The sequence below is a fragment of the Gallus gallus genome, chromosome 7 (genome assembly GCF_016699485.2).
Source record: "Gallus gallus isolate bGalGal1 chromosome 7, bGalGal1.mat.broiler.GRCg7b, whole genome shotgun sequence".
In the NCBI taxonomy this organism is placed as follows: Eukaryota; Metazoa; Chordata; class Aves; order Galliformes; family Phasianidae; genus Gallus; species Gallus gallus.
The window spans coordinates 9,615,541-9,635,872 of record NC_052538.1 but is presented as its reverse complement, the minus strand read 5'-3'; the positions used below and the strand labels follow the sequence as shown (position 1 = coordinate 9,635,872).

Genomic DNA, 20,332 nt, shown 5'->3' with positions numbered 1-20,332 from the left:
GCAGGTTTAACTGGTTTAGAGAGATATGGGATTCACTCTTGCTACCAGAGGTGGATGCTGCTGTACTGAGTAGTCAGGATGCATGGTTCCCCCTTGTGTCCCTGATTCTATTTCTTTTTGGGACAGGCATTGCCTACTGGAGTGCAGTATTTTTCTCTACGTCTCTGAGAATCTTCTCTTCATTGTGGTTAACTCTGACTAGGTAAAACAACATTATACTCTAATTACGCTTTTTTAGATGTCTGCAACACAGTCGATTTTGTTTGCTTCAATGTGAATGGTTGAACAGATGACATTCTACCTGGTTTTAGACGTCTGGATGTGCTAGTGCTAAGTACTAATGAAGAATGAGAAGTGCCTCATATTCCTTGTTACACGTCACCAAAAGGGAACTTAAATGACTTTTTAATACCATGCATGGTTCTAGTATCTCATGCGGGTTCTGATCCAGTCCTGAATTTCTTGGGGAAAAAGAAAAGGTGATGATTTATAAATCTTTTTTAAGTAGAATAGTATTCATTTGGCTTTGGCTCAAAACTTGGAAAAGTTCTGATATGGCCAGCAGCACATATTTTTTTATTAGCTGTCTGTGGAGTTTCTTTTCCCTGTGAAGTACTCTTCTCAGGCTGCCCAGAGATATGGTTGATGCCCCATCTCTGGAGACTTTAAAGGCCAGGCTGGGTCAGGCCCTGGGCAGCTTTATCTAGAGTGTCCCCATTCATTGCAGGGGAGTTGGACTAGATGATCTTTAATGGTCCCTTCCAACTCTAAGGATTCTATGATTCTATGATTGTTTTTGTGGTTATTTTCACTATTTGTTGCAAAAGCTTTAAGACGGCATTTTCCAAATAACACTTTTTCCCCCATTTTCACTGTCTATTTTAATACTGGAATGTTCGGTGAAATTCCAGGAAATTATAGACATTGCACTATCTTCCCCATTGCATTCCCCCCATTTTCCTATCTCATCGTCTCATCTTTGTCATTTTAGGTTCATACTTGTCTCTTAGTCATATCTTCTGGAAAACTGAGACTCAGAATAAACTTTCCTGTGTCTCTCACACTGTGAGCAAGCAGAAATTCCTGTCTGAGAAGAATGTCGCAAAATTAATCTTGCAAGCTTATTGTTGCATGCTGCTGTGCTACCTTTGAAGACTGCAGTAGTTGGAGTCACTTGGAACGTGCAGCTGTGCAGCAGTAATAATACAGTGCTGGTTCTCTTTGTCTCAACAGAAGAACTATGTGACTGTAGATATAGAGTTAGGATAAGCTAATGCTTTACGTTCACCGAAGTATGCGGTGTTCCCCAAGTGAAGTAAAAGTAATGTCTTAGTTACAAGCTAGTAACTGATAACGTGTTGGTTACAGGAAGGTGTCAGACAGTTATGTTAGTTTGTTTGATGAAGTTTTTTTTTGTCAAGTAGCTTACACAGCAGTTGGTGTATATGTTTGTCTAACCTTATTTTTCCAGTGTTTAATCAATTTGGGAGCAATGCATTCTTCTGAGTCATTTGTGTAACAGAGTGATTGTTAGATATCTTGTAATGACGTCAAAACTGCTAAGTGTGACAGCAGTTCTGTCTTTTTTTCAGACCTACTGTACTTTCAAAAGCTAAATTGATTACACCCAGAAGACTCTGCATGGTGGGGTCCCTTGCTTTGGTTAGCTGGACCACTTGTGGTGCATTTGCTCTATTCATTATTTATCTTCAATACTTGGTCAAGGTACTGAAAAGCTAAGCGTTTTGAATTTGTATATAGAGCTTTGTGTGTTTTTAATTAAAAGTGTTGACAGCGAAAAAATGAAGGCTACCATGCTGTGTACTTGAAAGAACTGTTACCCCTAAGGTATTTGAAATAGATCTTTCTTTGAATTTTTAACTTTGTCTTGTACTTTTTAGAAGGATTTTGTTGCGTTGATAATACTTCTTTCAATGGAATTTACAGTCCTATATGTCTATAGGTAATACATATTACCTATGTGTAGGTAGTACAGTAATTTATTTAGTTGCAATTTTTATCTTATGAATATGTCATGTTATAAAATGAAAGGCTAATAACTCCCTTGAACAAAAGCTTCAGTGAAAGAAGGTCCTGGAATGTTCTGTAGAATACTTCCTTGAATACTTTTCACAGGTCCTTTTAAAGTAAAGGGAGGAAGATGGATATGTGGCTATATTGAATTAGAATAGTTTTATTGTATGTCTAATCTGATCCCTTGACTGGTGCCGTGAGGATCCATATTTAGTCCCTGCTATTCAGTTTCCATGGTCTTCTGTGCATCAGAGTATCTAACTTAGGTATCTGATTCACCCTATGGTTATATAGTTGCTAAAACGGCTGCTGTCGTTAGTTTCTAGGGAAGCCTTGGGAGCACAAGACTGGGAGTTAAGGGTACAAAAGGAAGCAGCCTGCAGGTGGTCTGAGGTAGGTAGGTGGCAGCAGAAAGCACAGCATGAGCAACAGGATTTCTCTATGGTCTTTGAACCTGAGAGATCTCCATTGAGGCCCTAGCTATTAAAAAAAAAAAGTCAATAATTAGCCCCTATATTTTTTCTTGTATACTACAGATTTCATGTGAAGCAACTTTACTGAAAAAGTGAATCTGTCTTACAGGTTATAAAACTAAGTGTGAATGTAAGAGCAGAGCAAAACGTGCTGAATAGGGTGAGTGTGTTTCCTGTTTCTGTTCAAAATTCTATGACCAAAAACTGTTTGGCAAACCCTTGCATTATGAATTGTTATCATCTCACCCTGGCACTATTAGGTTGTGCTGTGATAACTGAATGGCTGCAGAGTTTGCTTAGTGTGTGCATGATGAAAATACAGGACACAAGTATCCTCTTCTGTCGTATATGATGATTGCAGTCACGGTTCAAGATCACTGCAGTGTGAACTTGCCTGAAGGTTCCAGTAAATTGGGAACTATTTTGAAGGGAGAGAAGGAGCAAAATATTGCTGGTTTACGTGCATTCTGATTTTTGATCCTTCTTCAGTAACTTCAGTGTATAGTATCCAAGGTGTGTGTGGATACTTGTGTATAGTATCGACCTGTTCTGTTTTGCAGTTAAAAAAGCAGTCTGCAAGGAAAAGTTTTTGACTAATTTCTCTGGAATTTTGGGGTCTTTGTTACATTTAGTTGAAATTCTCTCCTGATCTTCTTCCATATCCAAATAATCTTTCTTATATTTCATTCATAGTTTTTTCAGTCATTGGAATGTAGCATCTGCCAACTTACTAATTCATCTTTATTATTTATTCTTAGAGCTAGTGTTTTACTCCCAGTTACGTTACCTCCTGTATATTTCTTCCATGGATGATCATCTGTGATTTTCACCCACATGCTTTATTATTTCTTTTATTCTATTCTTCCTCCTTCCAGGAACTCCATTTCTTATCGCTGCAGTGGTGTCAGGATATCTCTACTCTCCTAGATACCTCTCTATTCTTTTCTTCCAAAGACACAAACTATTAGTGTAAGAGAAATTGCTAGATGCTTTAAAGTGGAACTATTGAACTTTGCTTTTGATGGCTTTTTGAGGGATAAATTGCAGATTTTCTCCCTGAATCAGAGTTTGTATGCTACTGTAGGGATAGCTTTTCCCTCTTTGTCCCTTTGTATGAGTTCTGTCCAGCCAGTGCATGCTCTTGCTTTGTTTTATTTTTTCAGGATTTGGACCACTCAAAGGAAACTTCACAGAATTCCATTGGATGCACAGTCAAAAACCAGGATTTGATAGACAGTACTTCAGGAGCAACACAGTCTCTCTCCAGTAGTACAACTGCTGAAGCTGCTAACACTCTTAAGATCCATGTTACAGTGCTCAATTTATTCACGTGGATTGTTCTGCTCAACTTGCCATCTTTAGTTTATTGGTTAAAAAATCTCAGGTAACTTCTTAAGTTGTCAATAAGGGTGGAAGAAAAGAATCCAAACCTTTGAAGATACTCACAATTGCAAATGTTTGATTCTTCAGATTGTCTACCTTATTATAGCATCAAAGACTTCCGTTAACTGTAACCATTCTTTCAATGCAATCTGGCTTTAGTTATGATATACGTAGATGTTAAGGGAACCAATGGTGCGTTGAAGAAAGTAACAATTCAGAAATGATTTTAATTCAGCTGGAGTTGCCATATTCATTTTATGTTCATTGTTGTTAGCACACCCTTGCTTCCAAAAGGGATTTTATCTGGTGGCTTAGTTTAGAAGTAACATGCCTTTAAAACTAATTCACTCTTTTGCAGGTACAGTGTTAGACTTGACCCTGATCCATGTAGAACTACAGCTATTATACTTGTATGCATTTTAGAAATTCTCATGAATTCGAGTACTTCTGAAATGAAATCAAGGTACTGTAGTCTGATCCCCTGTTGTTTTACTGTTTATTTCTTACCACATCAGTTTGTGTGTTAAACCTTCATTTGCTCTTCACAGACATGTAATTATTCAACCTACACAGGGATTAATAAACTCATGTATTTTAAGTCTTAAGATCTAGGTAGAATGTATGCAAGTGACTGTAGTTCAGGTAAGTGGAGAAAAAATCACCTGCATTTACCATGTGGATTTAAGTAAAGTATTCAATATCTAAAATATCAGTTGCATAAAGACTTCTTTTAACTGTGATTTTTTTTTTCATTCCCTATTCATTTAATCCTTCTAAATATTACAGAATCCTCCTGTATCTTAAAAATTCTTATTTGGAAGTTAAAAGGAGAAGTGGGTTTTAAACCATTATAGTTATGTACTCATAGCACTCCCTTACGGAGAGTTTTTTAAACGTGCCCACACTGCTTTGTTTGGAGCACTTGGTTGTGCAGTTCTTCCTCAGACATAAAATTAGTCAGTGTCCCATGGAAACTTAATAATAAACAGTGTAGTTTATCTTCTTGACCAGTACTTAACTCAAATAATGTAAAACAATTCATCTTTCTGTTATTGAAAATGTATTTCTAAATTTACATAACATTGTTAAATGACATTTTATTAGCCTTTTTGCATAATTTCTCTTGCTTATGTATCTGTGTATTCATTTTCAGAAGAAAATGAAATATGGTATTTGGGCTCCTGCACGTATGACCACAAAAATGGCCATTTTTTCTTTATATTCTTACAGTCAACTCCTGAAGATCGCAGCCAAAGTTCCACTCCTTTTGTCTGTTGCAGCGTTGGCTTTCGGAAGAATGCATTTATACAAAGTACCACATTTTGTCACTTTTTCTCTTCTTCTACACCTGCTGTGTTGCTTTGTGTAACGTTTGTTTTACATAAGAACAGTGCGGCCTAGAAAGTAACATTGGAGAGGGGACAAATTTCAACAAAGAAATGCCTAGACTGACATAACTTGCATTATTTGGGAAAGACAGCTGCAACGTGATTGCTTTATGAAAAGTTTTTGGTTCTGTTCATACTGCTTAGAAAGTTTTTCGTGGTGTTCATTTCCTGACTGTGGAAAATGAAGTGAATTAACTGTGCGTGTGTAAGCACATGAATTGTATTAATGCTACGTCTCAACACTCTGTTGGCCTTGCAGACACTTTGATATTTCACTGTATTTCTGTGTTGAAATAGACTTTTTTTTACTCAGTACACTGTACAGTGCGTATGTTCTGAACTTGCTTCTCTTGCAGTTCTGAAGTATGCTGGTTAAACTCAATAAACTTAAAGCACACTGTGACTATCAGAAATACTACACAGCCAAGTATACTTTTAATCATTTTATGCTACGTATAAAACCTGCCACAGTTGTGTCTAGTCAAACCAGAATGTACTGCTTCTATAGAGCTGTTATTTCTAGCAAAGTACTTGTTCAATTACTGTTAGATGAGTGAGAGATTATTGAAAGTTTTAAACATCTTCATTTTTGTGAGAGTGAGAAAACAACGACACTTTGTGTAGCTTTCTATTCTGGAAGCTTACCAGCAGATTCATAAACAACTGGCTGCAATGTTGTTTTAAAACATTGCCGATTTGCTCTGGAATTTCGTTAGTTCAGAAATGACTCCTTAGTCCTTGTCTATATGTAGGAGGTAGCAAATGTTAAGGTGTGATGCGAGTTTACAGTACAGTTGCTATACTGCAGTTTCCAGATAGCCAAGGCAGGGTTCTTTCCTGTTGTAAATGGAGAGTCATCATCTCATAGTAAATGTCCATAGAGTAATTTAGTATGAAATAGCTACAACAGTGTAAATCCATGCCTTGCCATACTGTGCTAACTTCCTCGTGTGGACAAGCTCTTAGGTAGTATAAAATACTGACCATAATTATTAGCTCTACGTAAAGAATTATCTTAGTGCCTAGATGCTACAGTGACTGCCATTTACAACAATGCCTAGAATAGCTGTGTGTAAGGAATTCTGTCTCTTGGTATGTGTTTTGCCAACAGAAGAAATCACACTAACCATTATGTTATTTAAAATGAGGTATTGATTCCATGTAGAGATGAGTGCTACTACTTGCTTCTGTGTTAGCTGTCTCCACTATCTGAGATACCTGTCATCTTCATATGGAATTACTATACCAGCTTGATTACCTAATACGGATAATAACAGGAGATCTGCTACCTACTGTCAATTGAGTGTATTCTTAATATCGTAGTAGAGCCTGACCCATTGATTTTATTGTATCTTGTTATTGTTGCCTAAAGTGCCTCAGTTAGTTCTAGCTTGTTCGTAGAGTTAATTCATCTGAGCTGCCTGAAAAGACTTATTAATTCACACAGTGACTTTTGAAAATGAACCTCTTCTGTCTTATAAACAAGTCGGCTGTTCAAGGTATTACTAAGTCATTAGAACTGCTTTTATTAATAGTTAACCAAACCACTGTTACTGTTGTCAGTAACCTACCTGCTGACCTTTAAGTCTTAACATTTTACTAACAAGATTAGATCGTGCATAGTGTTTGTAAACCAGAGAAATTAACTGTATTATATCCTGATACTGTCAAACCAAATGTATGCTACGGTATATGTATATAAGATAATTTGTGTCTGCATATACTTGTAGCTTGATTTAGCCTAGAGGTTACTTTTCAGACACAGAAGAGTATAGTAGTTCTCCTGTTTTCGAGTGGCTGTGAGTGTGAAGGATAGTGACAGAACGGCAAAGGGGCCACCTATGAAACGTGCAAAGATCTCATTTCAGTGGAAGATAATTTCCTTGTCCTTCATGGTCCCTTTGGCCTACTGCTGTATTTTGCTTCCTATTTTGGTTTGCCATCTTTATCACTTCTTCATGCATGAGCCCATTTGTTGGTGGAATGAAATAATAATCAGAAGGAGGAGAGCAAACAGTCTCAAGGTGTAGTAACTTTGGTAACTTCCAAAATCGGACAGTGCGTGAAACATACCAAATCACAACAGCATAGAATAACACCGCTTTTCTTATTTAATGGTATTTTTGTAAGCTGGGATTTTTGTTGATGTTGTTATCATTCCTCATGAAATGGGTTACAAAATGTTATGGAGTGATTCTTACATGATATTGAAAGTGTAGGTAGGAATGGAGAGACGTAATCCTTAGTCTGAGATCCCAGATGACGGACTTTTATCACTCTTCTGTCGATGCTTCCTTTTCCAAAGGTTATTTACTTTCACAGGGGGAAGAAGTAGTCTTATTGTAAATTTGGATTTTGGATGCTTTGTGTGTCATTGCTAGATGAAAAACGTGCTCTCAGAGATGTGCACTGGGGTTTTGCAGTGACTAAGGACTGTCTAACTGCCGTTTGAGAGATGAGGGTTCTAATCTCAACTAGATTCCCTGTATAATCGGTAGAGGGGATTAGAACAAATCCAGAGAGCAATTCATCCAATTCTAAGAAAAGATTTTATAAGTTTCCAAAATAGTTTTTCAGATAAATAGTATGATTGTACTTTTGGAGAAAAGGCTTCTATTCTACCGATTTCTAGTTCTGCCACTTCCATCATGACAGTCTCAGCAGAAATGTGGGCTAACCCCACTGTAAGGGCTTTTTAATTGGCTGTATGACGAAGTATAAATATTACCAGAATATGCTTCTGTATGAGTGGACGTTTATAAAACAGCTTTTGGGAAATACATTCTCTTAACACCTTCAAATCCAAATTCCAGTTTACTCTTCAAACTTAAAACTATCCAGAGTCACTGGAGAAGATGAAGACAAGCTATTTCATGGTGATTTAAAACTCTGTGCTGTAAAGGAGGATTTCTGCTAACTCCCACTCCAAGTTGGTTGTTCTGTTCTTTTTTAGAAGTTGAGGTATTAATTTTGCAAAACCACTGTGGATGTTTGCCACATTTACATGGAGATCATGCCATGTAAAACAAAGAGTTTTTGGCTCATATGTCAGGAGACAATCAAAATAAGAATGTGCGTCTCCCTTATGTTTTTGTAAGCTACTAGGAAGGGAATTAAAAAAAAAAAAAAAAGGAAAAAGAAAAAGACAATACAGAGTACCAAATGTCAGAAATTGAAGCAGAATCTTTCTTTCTTATTATGCTGCAGTAATAGCTATACCCGTAGCTATCACTTCATAAAAGATTTGTATTTGTGAGGTAAGGAAAAGGTGTTATTTCTTGATTGGAACTACTAATGGTGATATTTTCAGAATTGATTTGAAGTTGGTTGCAGTATGTCACATTTTTGCATCATCTGAAAAGGGGATTTGTCCTTTTTTGGTTACCTAAGGAAAAAAAAACAAGCACACAGTAAATGAAATTCCATTTAATTTTATTTCTAACACTTGAAGTTCTGTACTGATGGTTTCTTTTTGTGAGCTGATACATATAGCGATTTATTCCAGAAGACACATCTGCAAAGTTAAAATCAACAAAGCTGGAAAAAGTAGTTGTATTGTATTACAGAAAGACTGGGGACTGCCTGTATGCCAAAGAGAGCTTTTTAACTACCTGGGCCACCCTTGAAGTCATTCTTTAAAAAATAATAATAATAATAATTACCTTGATACTTAAAGCAAACAAATAACAGGCAAAGAAAAGCATTATTTTATAGGTTGGTATTTGATATGAAGTCTAATTTTCCATCTGTTTGCCAGTAACAGGGTTATAAGCCTGTCACTTAGCTTTTTTTTTCCCCTAAAATCTGACATGTCCTTCAGACCTTGACAGGATGAACAAAGCTAATCTGTTGCCTGTGCATAAAATTAATATTTGAGAAGCCTTTTTGATCTAGCTGGTGAAGTTGAATTCAATGCATTGATGAGTGTGCTGATAAGGAAATACTTTTTGTTAGTTTACGCTGAGAAAAAGTGCAGCCATTTATAGACCTTTAATGCTCTTAGCTACTGAAAATGGTTTTGGAGGCAGTTATGGTGTGTGTACAGTAATCGCGCTGCTGTTTCAAGTCACCAAGCCAGTAGAAAACTGTTAGCTGTAAAAGAGACTGAAGTCAATGTTTTTTACTTATCATGGTGAATGTTAATTGCTTAATTTTCAGGTTTGGCTCTTTACATCTCCTTTTTGGGGGGGAGATAATCAAACTAGCCTTTATAAGCACTTAGCACTGCACTGTAAGTGGTTTTAAATCTTACGTCACCACACTTTTAGGGCAGACGTGTTTCTGTCACCAAAGCTATGTGCTGCTCTTGTATACCTCTGGAGAAGTGTACCAGTGAGTGACAATTGAAAAGCAGGTTCATTTTTATTTTGAAGTAAAATAGGTTTTCTGCCTTTTCTTAGGGCTAGGACTATAAGCTTGTATTCATAGTAAAATACTTAAAGTCTCTTGAAGTTTATTTGACGAAGCTATTACAAATATCTATTTTTTATTTATGGAAGAATGTATTCAAAACTTCTAATTGGGACATTAAAAGATAAAAATAATAAGTATCCATTTCATCTTATTACTAAACATTACTTTTTCTTTTAAGTAAATGTAAGTATTTAGAAAGTTCTATAGCTTTTACTGAAGTCTGCCCACCACTTCAATTCTTCAGTTATATCTAAGCATGGAACTGCTTCAAATATGTGCTTATGGCATCATAGCCTAGAAACCAGAGTCAAAGCTGTGACATTTAAACTTCAAGTTGGTTTAAGATTTAGGGTCTCATTCTACATTCTTATATGCATGCAGGTTTTGCAACTCAGTCTCTCATAAAAGATCTTTTAAGCATGTTTTCTCTGCAGTTCTTGATAGGTTGTGGTCTAAATTCTCTTGGAAACATGTAGTATCAGAGCTAATGTTGTGTCTCTGAAGTTTAGGAATGGTACACAAAAGCTTGTTACTTCACAGTACATCATTCCAGTTGCTCCTTCCATAAAGAGTTATCCTTGGTTTGCACTATCCTTCTGCTGTAGCACAAAACTAGAGGTTCACAGTAATAGTAGGCACTGCAGGTGATATAGTGAAGATACATAGCATCTGTCCTGTAGGCTTTTGCTTTACTGAAGTTTTTCCATGTTCATTGAACTACCAATGAAGACCTTGTTTTCCTCCAAATTCTTAAATTAGTTAAAGGCTTATATTAAATCTTTAGATGTGTAGCTTTTTGAAATGTTAAAAGCACTATTCTGGGATCAACTCAGGCTTCTCTATTTTCTATTTGTGTCACTCTAAGTGTGAAAACAGTATTAGAGATCAGTACCTGACAACTGAAATATTTTACAGAAGTCTGCAAAAATAGACATGGGATACATAATTTGTGCCAGACCAAAACTGAAATGTGAAATTCCTCACTGTGACTTGAAACTTGTATCTTCATAAAGCAAAAAAACAGACACCACCATCACAAAACAAAACCCACAACTGTGTGCCTTAAACCAGTAAATGCATACACACTGACTGTAGCCTTTGGACTTCTGTAGCCTTATTTTTCTTTTTTGAACTCAAAGAGTTGTGTGGATCATACATATAATTGGTTTGGGGAAAATCATTTTTTATTTTTATTTTTTTAAACCCTACATTTACAGACATGAAGATTTATGAGAAGTACAATGCACACACTTAACCGCCCAAAGACAGGAAACTTTAGCTGACCTTAATTTCTCATTTCTTTCTTTAATGACAAAGAAAAATAAGGAAGAAAGATTAGCATCAGATGCATCTCATCTTCTAAATCTTTGTGTCAGAATCTTTCAAATTCAGTTTATTTTCTTCAAAACTGTAGCTCAAGCAAAATACTTTATTTTAGCCATTAAGTATCAACGTCTACTCAGAATGGTTTGGGTGGAGTTGAGGGGCAGGGATGCATTTGTTTGCAAGCTTTTAGACATTTGAATAAGGAATTTCATGTTTTAGGAAAAATGTATCTATAAGCTTGAAAAAATAAGTTTACGCATTCTGCTCTTAAATCATCAAAAAGACATATTCAAGATCTTAAAATCCTGCTTTGATGTAGTAAAAAAAAAATTAAATAAAATTCTTACTGTTTAGCATGAAGAACTGAGGAAAAGCTGCTTCTAAATGATTGTCTATTTTGAACAAAATCCTCCAAATTCTTTTTTTCCCCTGTAATAGTGCTGAGTAAAACTTGTTCTTGAATAAAGGTGTCATATCTGGGAGACTGACAGTGGGCTGTGGACATTGAGATGTGCATACAAAATAACTTCATGTCAGCTCATCCCAGTAATTTGTAGCAGTACAGTAATCAGTTAATAACTTTCTTTTATTGAGATATAACATGAATCTGGCTGCCACAATGCTGTTTTCATTGTGGAACAACAGATAACTTGATTTTTTTTTTGTCAGCCTTACCAATTCCTTGTAGTAGATGGGTTTAGGACTGTTAGAACTTTTTCCAGTCCCTTAGGTGTCTCTTCTTTGTTCTGTACTGATGTTATTCCTAGTAATTGTTGACTTCCTGGCTACAGGCACACTAGTGTGAAAATCACTGAGAGGGCCAAGCTACTTTTAAGGCTTTTATGTATGATGATGAATCTAGAGAAAATGTGCAAGCCTAGTAACTTAATTCCTGTGTTGCCCTTTAATCAATTTTTCCAAGCACAAAGACAGAATAATGTTGGACAGAATACTTTGGGGTGATGGGCAACAAACTGGGGATTGATTGGTTGTTTTTGTTAAGCAAGCTGAAAGCATTGAAAAGCATTAGTTTTTGGGAAATTTTATCAGTTACTAAGCAACCTAACTTTTTTTTCTTCTTGTTGAGTTCTTACATAGCTACTGTAAACCTAGTACTTAAAGTGGAGCTAACTGTAATGGTTACAGGTTTCTAGAGTTGTTGACAGGGTCTTATCAATAAATGTTTAAATAATGCTATAATAAATTATTGTGCTTATTAGAAGAGTTATAACTGAATTCTCAGATACACCTGCTGTGTGTGATAAGCTTGAGCAAAGTCTTTGTCTTGTGAGATGCTGAGAAAACCTTGGAAAATAGGTATCTTCAGCTAATGTTTAAATTAGTGAAAGCTGTTAATGTCAGCCATTCAAAACTGTGCTTTTAAATACTGGTCCTTTTTCACTGAAATTAAGGGCAGCTTGAATGAGAGCTATGCTGGGACTTTCATGTTTTGATGGTTTCCATGTCTGTTGTGTATAATCCATATTGTTTTAATGTCTTTTTTTTAACATTAGTATGCATGATATAAAAGCGTACTGTATAGTATAAGCTTTGCTAAATAAACACTTCTGTATATTTTTATATGGTGTTTTAACATGGTTGCATTAGTACAAATGGTGGTAATTCACAAAAAGTGCCACTTACCAATCGTGCTCTGTGGAGTGTTGTGAATGTTACCTGTACTTCGTTGTACAAACACGCTCATGAGTGTTGTGATGAACATTTGCCTTTAGTCTTCGCTCAGGTACTTATGTGGAGCAGTTCGGTGCTTTTCCTTCTAACTTGTAATACTTGGGATTCTAAGCAGAGAATAAAATCAGTGAACAAAAACACTGTGGTTAGAGCATTACTTTCCATAATGGACTCTTTTTCCTTTCTTTTTTTTTTGCTTTTGCATCTTAAGCAGAATGCAGTAAACATTGTGCTTGATGAAGCCTGTCTCAATATCTCAACTTGTGCATCTTATGCTTTTACATCTGTCTTGCTATCTTGAATGGGAAATATAATAGAATGGAAAAATATTTGTTGAATAATGTAGTTTATATACAGCATCATGGGTATGAAACTTGTTCTGTAACTAATCACTTTTAAGTTTGCCTCTCATTCTAGAACAAGGCTTTTACTGTTTCGAGGGAACTTGTGTGAGACTGAACATGCAGTGCAGTGAGCATGGAAAGGAATTCGAACATACTCAGGTATTACCATGCCACAGTCATTATGTCAGCAACTTCATGAGGATTTGATTTACTGAAGATGTGCTCCTATGTTGACAATTTGAGAAAAACCCAATGCTTAAATTTGATCACATTCAAAACTGCAGGACACTGACATCTACCCTGGATAGCGCTTATTGAACTAGGTACTGTCCTCCAAAGAGGAATCAATTTATTTCAATTTGTGTGAGTGTACTAATAGTGTATTAATAGAATTGTTTACTACTTATGTTTGACTTTGGGAGAACTATAATGAATTGGCAAAGAAGAAAAATGGCAGTAAGTTTAGACAGCCTTAGATCAAATAATTTTTAATGTAAATGCTGTTAGCTTAGAAAGTAACAGTACGAGTTTATAGAGATTTGAGCAAACAGCACCAACCAATCTGCTTGATGGCTATTCTGACTGACACCAAATTGTAACAGTCTGCTCAAACTTTGCTCTAACAGTGTATGAGGGATGTCTGCTATTGCAGTGGTCATGGTGTAAAGCAAAGATGTCAGAACTAAGATAGGAAGTCCCAGGGGGAGAATATTGATATTCATAAAGAAGACAGTGTAGTAGAAACACTAGCTAAATAGCTGGTATCAAAACTCGCATTTACAAAACAGTAAATCAGTTCCACAAGATGTTTAAACTGGTGAAATGGTTAAGGAACAAAATGATGTGGATAGCCAAGTGTTATGAACTGTGGTAGAGAAGAAACAGTTCAAAGATAAGTAGGTCTAAAATAAACTTGGTGGGATGGGATTCAGGTTAGGAAGATCTGTTTTTTAGGCAACAGAACTGAATCATCCATGCTTTACCACTGCTGTGTGCTGACAGGCTGCCACCTGAAGTGTTATTGGGCTCTGACTAATGAAGATGTGGCACTGGACATGCATTTACCAAGGGAAGAGTGGAGGAAAGTAAAGCTGTGTGTATACACCTGTGCTCACTTAATGGTAAGTAATGAAAGGAGCTGATCAGAGCCCTGTTGACCTTAACAGTGAGTACCATCAAAGAGTTCAAGCAGAAAATATCTTGCTTGTGACTAAATTTAGGTGGAATTTCAAATGTAGCTGTATGGGTTTTTTTTTTTTTTTTTTTTTTTTGTCTTAAAATAAACCACCTCTTCACTTTAAAGATATTGATTGTATATATACACAGGGCACAAATGTGCATTAACCAACGGATTGTACACTGAGTGTAAGAGGAATCAAGACTGAAGATTTTTGTATTTTCTTAAGTTAATATTACTTTGGTGAAATCAGATTATCAACAGATGTTTCAGTATATCTCAGTTTTTTTTAAATCTATTCAGGAAGCACCAGAAATAAAATTCTGAACCAAGTTTCTGGCTGCACAGAAAGAAACCAAAGACTTGACAGAAAGCAATTGAAGTTATGATGAAGGAGATTAAGAAATCTTCCTCAACAGAAGCAAGTTTTGTGCATAGAGAGTCATTCAGATTCTTATCTGAGAGAGAGGAAGAAAAGAGAATCCCAAACAACTATTTTAACTTCTCTTGATCATTAGCAATTAGGTGTTCTTCCTTAAGGTGTCCCTGCCAGTTGAGGTGGTGGCTCTCAACTGTTTGCTGAGTAACTGAACTGTATGTTGGAAAGAGATCAGGATGTTGTTGTGCATTCATACTTCATACTTGTATTTTACATCTGCTCTTCTATCACTAAGAAAAAGGGTTAATCCTCCTTGTGTCTGATTAGGCAGTTTCTCTCTTTTTTAAAAATGGTATAAATACTAGTTCTTTCCTTCAGAATTTGAGAGGTAGCTTGTTCTTAGGATTCGTGAGAGTTGATTTTAGAGGGAGGTGGATTGGGAAATGAGAGTCGTCTGTGTTTTAAGCTTTCTGTAAGTTCCTTTTGATATCTTGCCTTAACTCAGCAGAAGACTAAGGGTGTTTAATTTGAAACCCCTGAATATAAATAAAATACATCATCTTTTGGGAATAAAATCAAGCAATCAATCAAACAAAAAACCAACAAAGGCAGCTGGGTTTAAATAACCGTAGCAGCAGCTTTTACACAAAGCTAAGGAAATCAGAAGACTGGTGTGGGATATTAGTGCTAAATGCTGAGATACGCACAATGCGAATATCTGATGAGAAGGATAAAACCTGCCTATAGATGTTATTTCACTGGGAAACCCTCACTTTATAGACAGGGAGTTGAGAAGCACAGGATCATTGCATGATGGTTGTTAAATACGTAAACTTGAGTAGGCCAGAAATGGTTCCCAAAACAAGTATACCAACCAAAGCCTGTTTTTCAAGTACAGAGATATGTTATACTACTTCACTCTGATTTTAGATGAAAATGTCAAAACAAGGATGTTCTGGTGTTGGAACATTATGCAAACTGCTGCTCCTTCTGTGCTTATGTCATTTTTCAGTTCCAGCTTGAAATTTTGGAACTACGCAGCGTTATACAAATGCGAAGATATCTCACAGATTAACATGATGAAGACAGATGCTTATTTTTCAGCAAGAAATGACTGGCCAAAGTGTGTGTTTTGCAGGAGAAATGATGCAAAGATGTGCTTCCAGTAATTCATTAACTGTTCTCACAATCCTGAAGCTCAGGTAGAAAAATGACTTACATCCACTGTGGTTAGGAAGGAGATGAAAACACTCATGTTTTTGTCTAACAAAATTTAACTGGACATTAGTGACTACCTAAGAAAAAAATAGGAAATAAGAAAGTTTCCTTACTAGTTTTTCTCTTGCTAGTGCTATTCTGGCACTGATGAGTCTACAAACCATTGATGAATCTATTATCAGGACGTTCCATTTTGACAAGAGGAACTGACTGGTTTGATTTTTTTTTTAATATTATTGTTTTTCAGTGATATTTTTTTATTATTTCAACCTTTAGAGTAATATACAAGCTGAATAGTACGGGTTATACTTGTATAGGTTATGGCAATTATGAAATTAATACTGCTGGGAATTTTTTATCCCTGTGAAATTAGGGGTAGGATAAAGATTTTTCTTAACAAAAAATGTTAGTTTTAAAATGTCTGTTTAGAGATTCATCTTACACTAACCAAAATATCACTTAAATAGGAGAGAGAAGTGTGGAATGAATGTATAGGCAAAAAAATGGAGCGGCGTTGAGCTCAAGGACGCTACAAAATAAGGCCAAGGCAAATTAGCATAGCTGTTTTTGCAGGCTTTGTCTTAGCTTGTAGTATCACTGGAGGATATTGACTGCCGATAAAATCAGGGTAGGAAAGCAACGCTTTCATTAAAATGTTATGAATTTGGAAACATTCCTTGCTTTTCTCTCTCTCCAGCATCAAGAAAATGATCTATATCTCATCCTGCTTGAAAACCATTCTACCAGCTGTAATTACATGTCACCTTTCTGAAGATATCATAAATTACTTTTAATTAAAGCCGGTATTTTGATACAGCTCTGCCATCTCTTCTGGAAATAGTTTTAAACTTCTTCTATGCTACCGCCAGTTTTCTACAATACAGCTTTAGGAGGAGGAATTTGCCCTGCACTGTTCAATAGCAACAGGTCTTAAGAGTATTAAGGATGAAATTCTCAAGGGTCTTTATGTCATGGATGGAAATGGAATCATTACTGTATTTTTGAACGCCTGCTAACGTCATTGACACCCACCTACAGTCCACTAGAAATATAAGTGCAGAGATCAGTTCATTCACAGATCACAAGGAGACTAACCAAGAAGGGGCAAGCCAGAGCTAAATTCACTGGTAAGATTTATTTTAAAGAGAGTGAAAGGTAGAATCTGATTATCTTTTTTTTTCTTGACTGAAGGTGTGAAACTGCTCTTTAGTATCTTATGCCAGACTGTATTATTATTACATTTATTAATATAATGTAGTACATTCTCCTTTCATGCAGTTTCAAAAATTGAGCTATCTGGATCTCAGGCCATAGTTTTGCATTATCCTTGGAGTCCATAAACTGGACGTTTTAACTGTTCAGACAGTGAAAATGGTTGTAATCTGATTACAAATGTAAATTTACAAATGCAAATATCTTCTCTTAAGTGTCAAACTGATCCCTTCCAGAAAAAAAATCAGTATCTAGAAATAACTTTGATATGGGAAACACTTATTTACTTTCTGTTACATTAGTACAGAACCTAAAAAGTTCATGGCACACAGAAGTAATCTGTAGTAAGCAGATTTTCCTTGCCATGGATGAGTTATTTCCAGAACTCCTCTGGATTGCTTTATTTGTTGGTGGTGACAGTTCTGTGTAGGGCTTAACGATCCCGATTCTTTGTCCTTCTTGCAGGTAGTCCACTCATCTCTTCGACATGTGGAAAGTGGTGCTCCTGGGACTATATACAATGTTGGCTGTCAGAGGATTGGCAAAGGGTGCTCCTTTCGAACCAGAAGAAAAATGGAAACCTCTAGATAATCCTAGAAACAGAGACTTGGTAAGGAAATGCTGCAAGAAACACAGTCTAAGTTTTGTGTGGTGTTTTTTTTTTTTTCCATTTTCCATCACAAGAATGTTTGTCTATTAAATATAATGGCAAGAGGGTTTAGTAACTATGCAGTTCACGTAGTCAGTAAGTACAAATGGCTGAGCATTCTTCAGTGCACACGTACCCCTTAGCTGAAGATGTATTCTCAGCGTGCAGTAATGCACATAACTTGCTCCCATCTTCAGCAATTTTAGTTTGATTATATTGCTGCTCCATTTATGAACCCAAAGAAGAATGATTATTATGTTTCTCTCGAAAGTATACTGCTGGTTGCACACTTCGTCTTAACTACGTTTCCATCTGACACATCCTTGTGAATAGTGGCTAAAGATCTGAAAATTAATTAACAGCTAAGAAAATATAATTAAGGTAACATTTGCAAGATCTTATAAGGAATTTGTGAGGGGGAAAAATTGGTTTCCCAGTTTTCACCACTGTTTAAAGGAGAATTGACTAAATTTTTCTACTTTTAAGCAATCTTAAGGGCCAATTCACATCAATTGCACACTGTTGCTAACTCTTAGAGAACATTCCGTGCTGTTAAAGCTTTCTCTAAAAGGTACTGTTTGCCCTCAGCAAGAGTTCTGCCATATCTGCCTTATAAAGGTTATGGCTTGAATCCTCTGTGGTTCAGTGGGGAGCATAGACTACCAGTGAAATGTTGGTGGTCTTGGAACAGCACATAAGGTGTAAAGCTGTGGACAGATTGGACATGTCCGAATTATATTACCCATATCACACCAGTTTATGATCAAAATAGATGATTTCATCCCATATAGGAGGGGATTGTTTCAGTAGAAATAATTCATCTGTTGGGCATGCTCAATTTTCACTTACAAAATACGTTCAGTTTTTCAGAACGCTCCAGGCGTACTTTTCGGGCCGGGGTCTCGATCTCAGAAATTTCCCAGCTACTTTCACTGTGAACAATGAAGGACCAAGGCCGGTCACGTTGTACTCAGATCCCATTGCTTCTGCGTTTGCAGATTATGAGGAAAGGAAAAATTCTTTTCCAAATGACTTCAGAGGCTAAAAGATGCTGCTGACCAAGGTAAAAGAGGATGCTTTTTCATGTAAGCCAGTGAAATCTGTGGATTTCAAGCAATTCTCAATTGCATCTGAAGTATAAAAACAACTTGTTCTTCGGACAAAATAAAGTATGACACCTTAACTCATGCCTGAAGTTGTTTTGAGATTGATGAGGTTGAGATGTGCGAGGTATTTACTACTTCTGTAACAGCACATGTTGTGCTTGTGCAGATCTACGTAGCCTGTGCTCTTATTTTTATTTTCATGTGGAGAAGAATAATGAAAATGTACAGATGCTAAAGAAAACCCACCTTCTCTATTAATTGGTATTAGTAGAATTATAAATTGAGACTTTTGGCTTCCTGTCATGCATATATCAAAATGCATTTGTACATAAGATACTGCACTAACAAAGCATTTGTATCTGTCTGTGCATACTGTTTCCCTTACTTCTACCGCTGAAACTGAAGGTTGAATAAAGTAATTGTGAGCTCATTCACACTTCTCCATAAATATGAAACAAAGTTGAAGAGGGCCGAGTTTGAATTATTAATAACTGCAGCTTCAGTTTATAGCAGGTGCTTCTCAGCTATGTTATCAGTGCACAGCTATACCCCATAACAAATAAATCATTCCATAGCTCATTTTGAAAGTCAGTGAATACTACCAGTTCTGAGGAAAGGTTAACAGTTGTTTTCTCCTGTTTTATAAATAGGTAAAGATCTCAGTCAGATTTGAATGTAAGGACTTAGGTGATTTGCACAGTGTTTGACAGAGATTAATTTGTAATCAGTGTTTAGTTGAGGATTTTTAGGTCTGCTTAACTGTACCTGTTCCTTAACTGTAATCACAGCTCCACTGTTCCTCTTCTTATGAGTAACAGTGAAGACGGCACTTTGATGTTAATATCAAGTTCTCTTTTTACCAAGTAATTCTAAGTAAACAAAGCCAACACCATAGAAGCCCTGTACAGTGAGTTCTGTGCATGACAAATAGGTTAGGACTGGACCTGAGAAGGGATGCTGTAGCTCTGCCGTGTGCTCCAGCAGTGCTGAGGGAATTACTGCTGGAATCGGTTCTGTGTAATTCAGGAAGGCCACACTTCCCTTCAGGGGCCCTTCAGCCGGCGCTGCCATACATGTCGCTGTTCGTCAGAGCCGGGGTTCTGCGCTAAGTACTTCTCTATGTGCCTCATGCCCTTTTTACCCTCTCTTCCAGGTGTTAACTTTCGGACTACATGCAAAGTGCTCACCTCCACAGCAAAATGCTGCTGCTTTGCCTTGTTCCCTGCTACCTGACAGTTTAAACATCCCCCCTGCCCCAGTCTTTACCCTGAGGCGTTCCGCCTCGCCGTCGTTCCCGCGTTTGCTGTCTGTTGACGCACGCGTGGTGTTTGGGGGCAGCGTTGGCTGTGTTTAGGTTCGAATAAATGGGGGAAATGCCACCCGCCCTTGTTCAAAATAGGTAAATAAATGTGACCTTTCGGCTTATTGAAGCTAGGCGTTGTGAGATATTGGCGGGGAGGGTGTTACATATTCTTTTACCAGCAGTGTACCGCTTTGTGGGGAGACGAGTGTCTCGAGCACCCCTCCGTCCCCCATCC

The 20,332-nt window shown here is 36.7% G+C and overlaps 2 protein-coding genes and 1 long non-coding RNA gene across 5 annotated transcripts in view; 2 read left to right on the top strand and 1 right to left on the bottom strand.

The window, feature by feature from the left end:
• Positions 1-12,847, top strand: part of PGAP1 (post-GPI attachment to proteins 1) — a 36,678-nt gene extending 23,831 nt beyond the window's left edge. For all 3 annotated transcript variants that reach the window (XM_040703594.2, XM_015289490.4, XM_046943906.1), the window contains exons 22-27: positions 5-202; positions 1,593-1,725; positions 2,617-2,667; positions 3,671-3,891; positions 4,249-4,353; positions 5,121-12,847. In XM_040703594.2, coding sequence (XP_040559528.1) covers positions 5-202; positions 1,593-1,725; positions 2,617-2,667; positions 3,671-3,891; positions 4,249-4,353; positions 5,121-5,259 — 847 coding nt within the window. In that variant the 3' untranslated portion in view covers positions 5,260-12,847. The remainder of the gene's footprint in view (positions 1-4; positions 203-1,592; positions 1,726-2,616; positions 2,668-3,670; positions 3,892-4,248; positions 4,354-5,120) is intronic.
• LOC124418402 lies at positions 9,075-20,326 on the bottom strand. The gene is made up of 2 exons (XR_006939866.1): positions 20,061-20,326; positions 9,075-17,632 (listed from the first exon to the last, which is right to left on the bottom strand). It is a non-coding gene; the product is annotated as an uncharacterized LOC124418402 (long non-coding RNA).
• C7H2ORF66 (chromosome 7 open reading frame, human C2orf66) lies at positions 16,902-18,875 on the top strand. Its single transcript, NM_001389592.2, has 3 exons — positions 16,902-16,954; positions 17,505-17,649; positions 18,551-18,875. Exons 2-3 carry the CDS (start codon positions 17,527-17,529, stop codon positions 18,731-18,733), a joined length of 306 nt encoding a protein of 101 aa, NP_001376521.1. The 5' UTR covers positions 16,902-16,954; positions 17,505-17,526; the 3' UTR covers positions 18,734-18,875.
• Positions 20,327-20,332: the final 6 nt, after the last annotated feature.

What these genes read in the sequence shown, in the direction of transcription:
- C7H2ORF66 (NM_001389592.2), top strand. Translation starts at nt 17,527, where the DNA reads ATGTGGAAAGTGGTGCTCCTGGGACTATATACAATGTTGGCTGTCAGA. An exon ending in ATCCTAGAAACAGAGACTTG is followed by an intron (nt 17,650 to 18,550) that starts GTAAGGAAATGC and finishes AAATACGTTCAG; the next exon opens with TTTTTCAGAACGCTCCAGGC.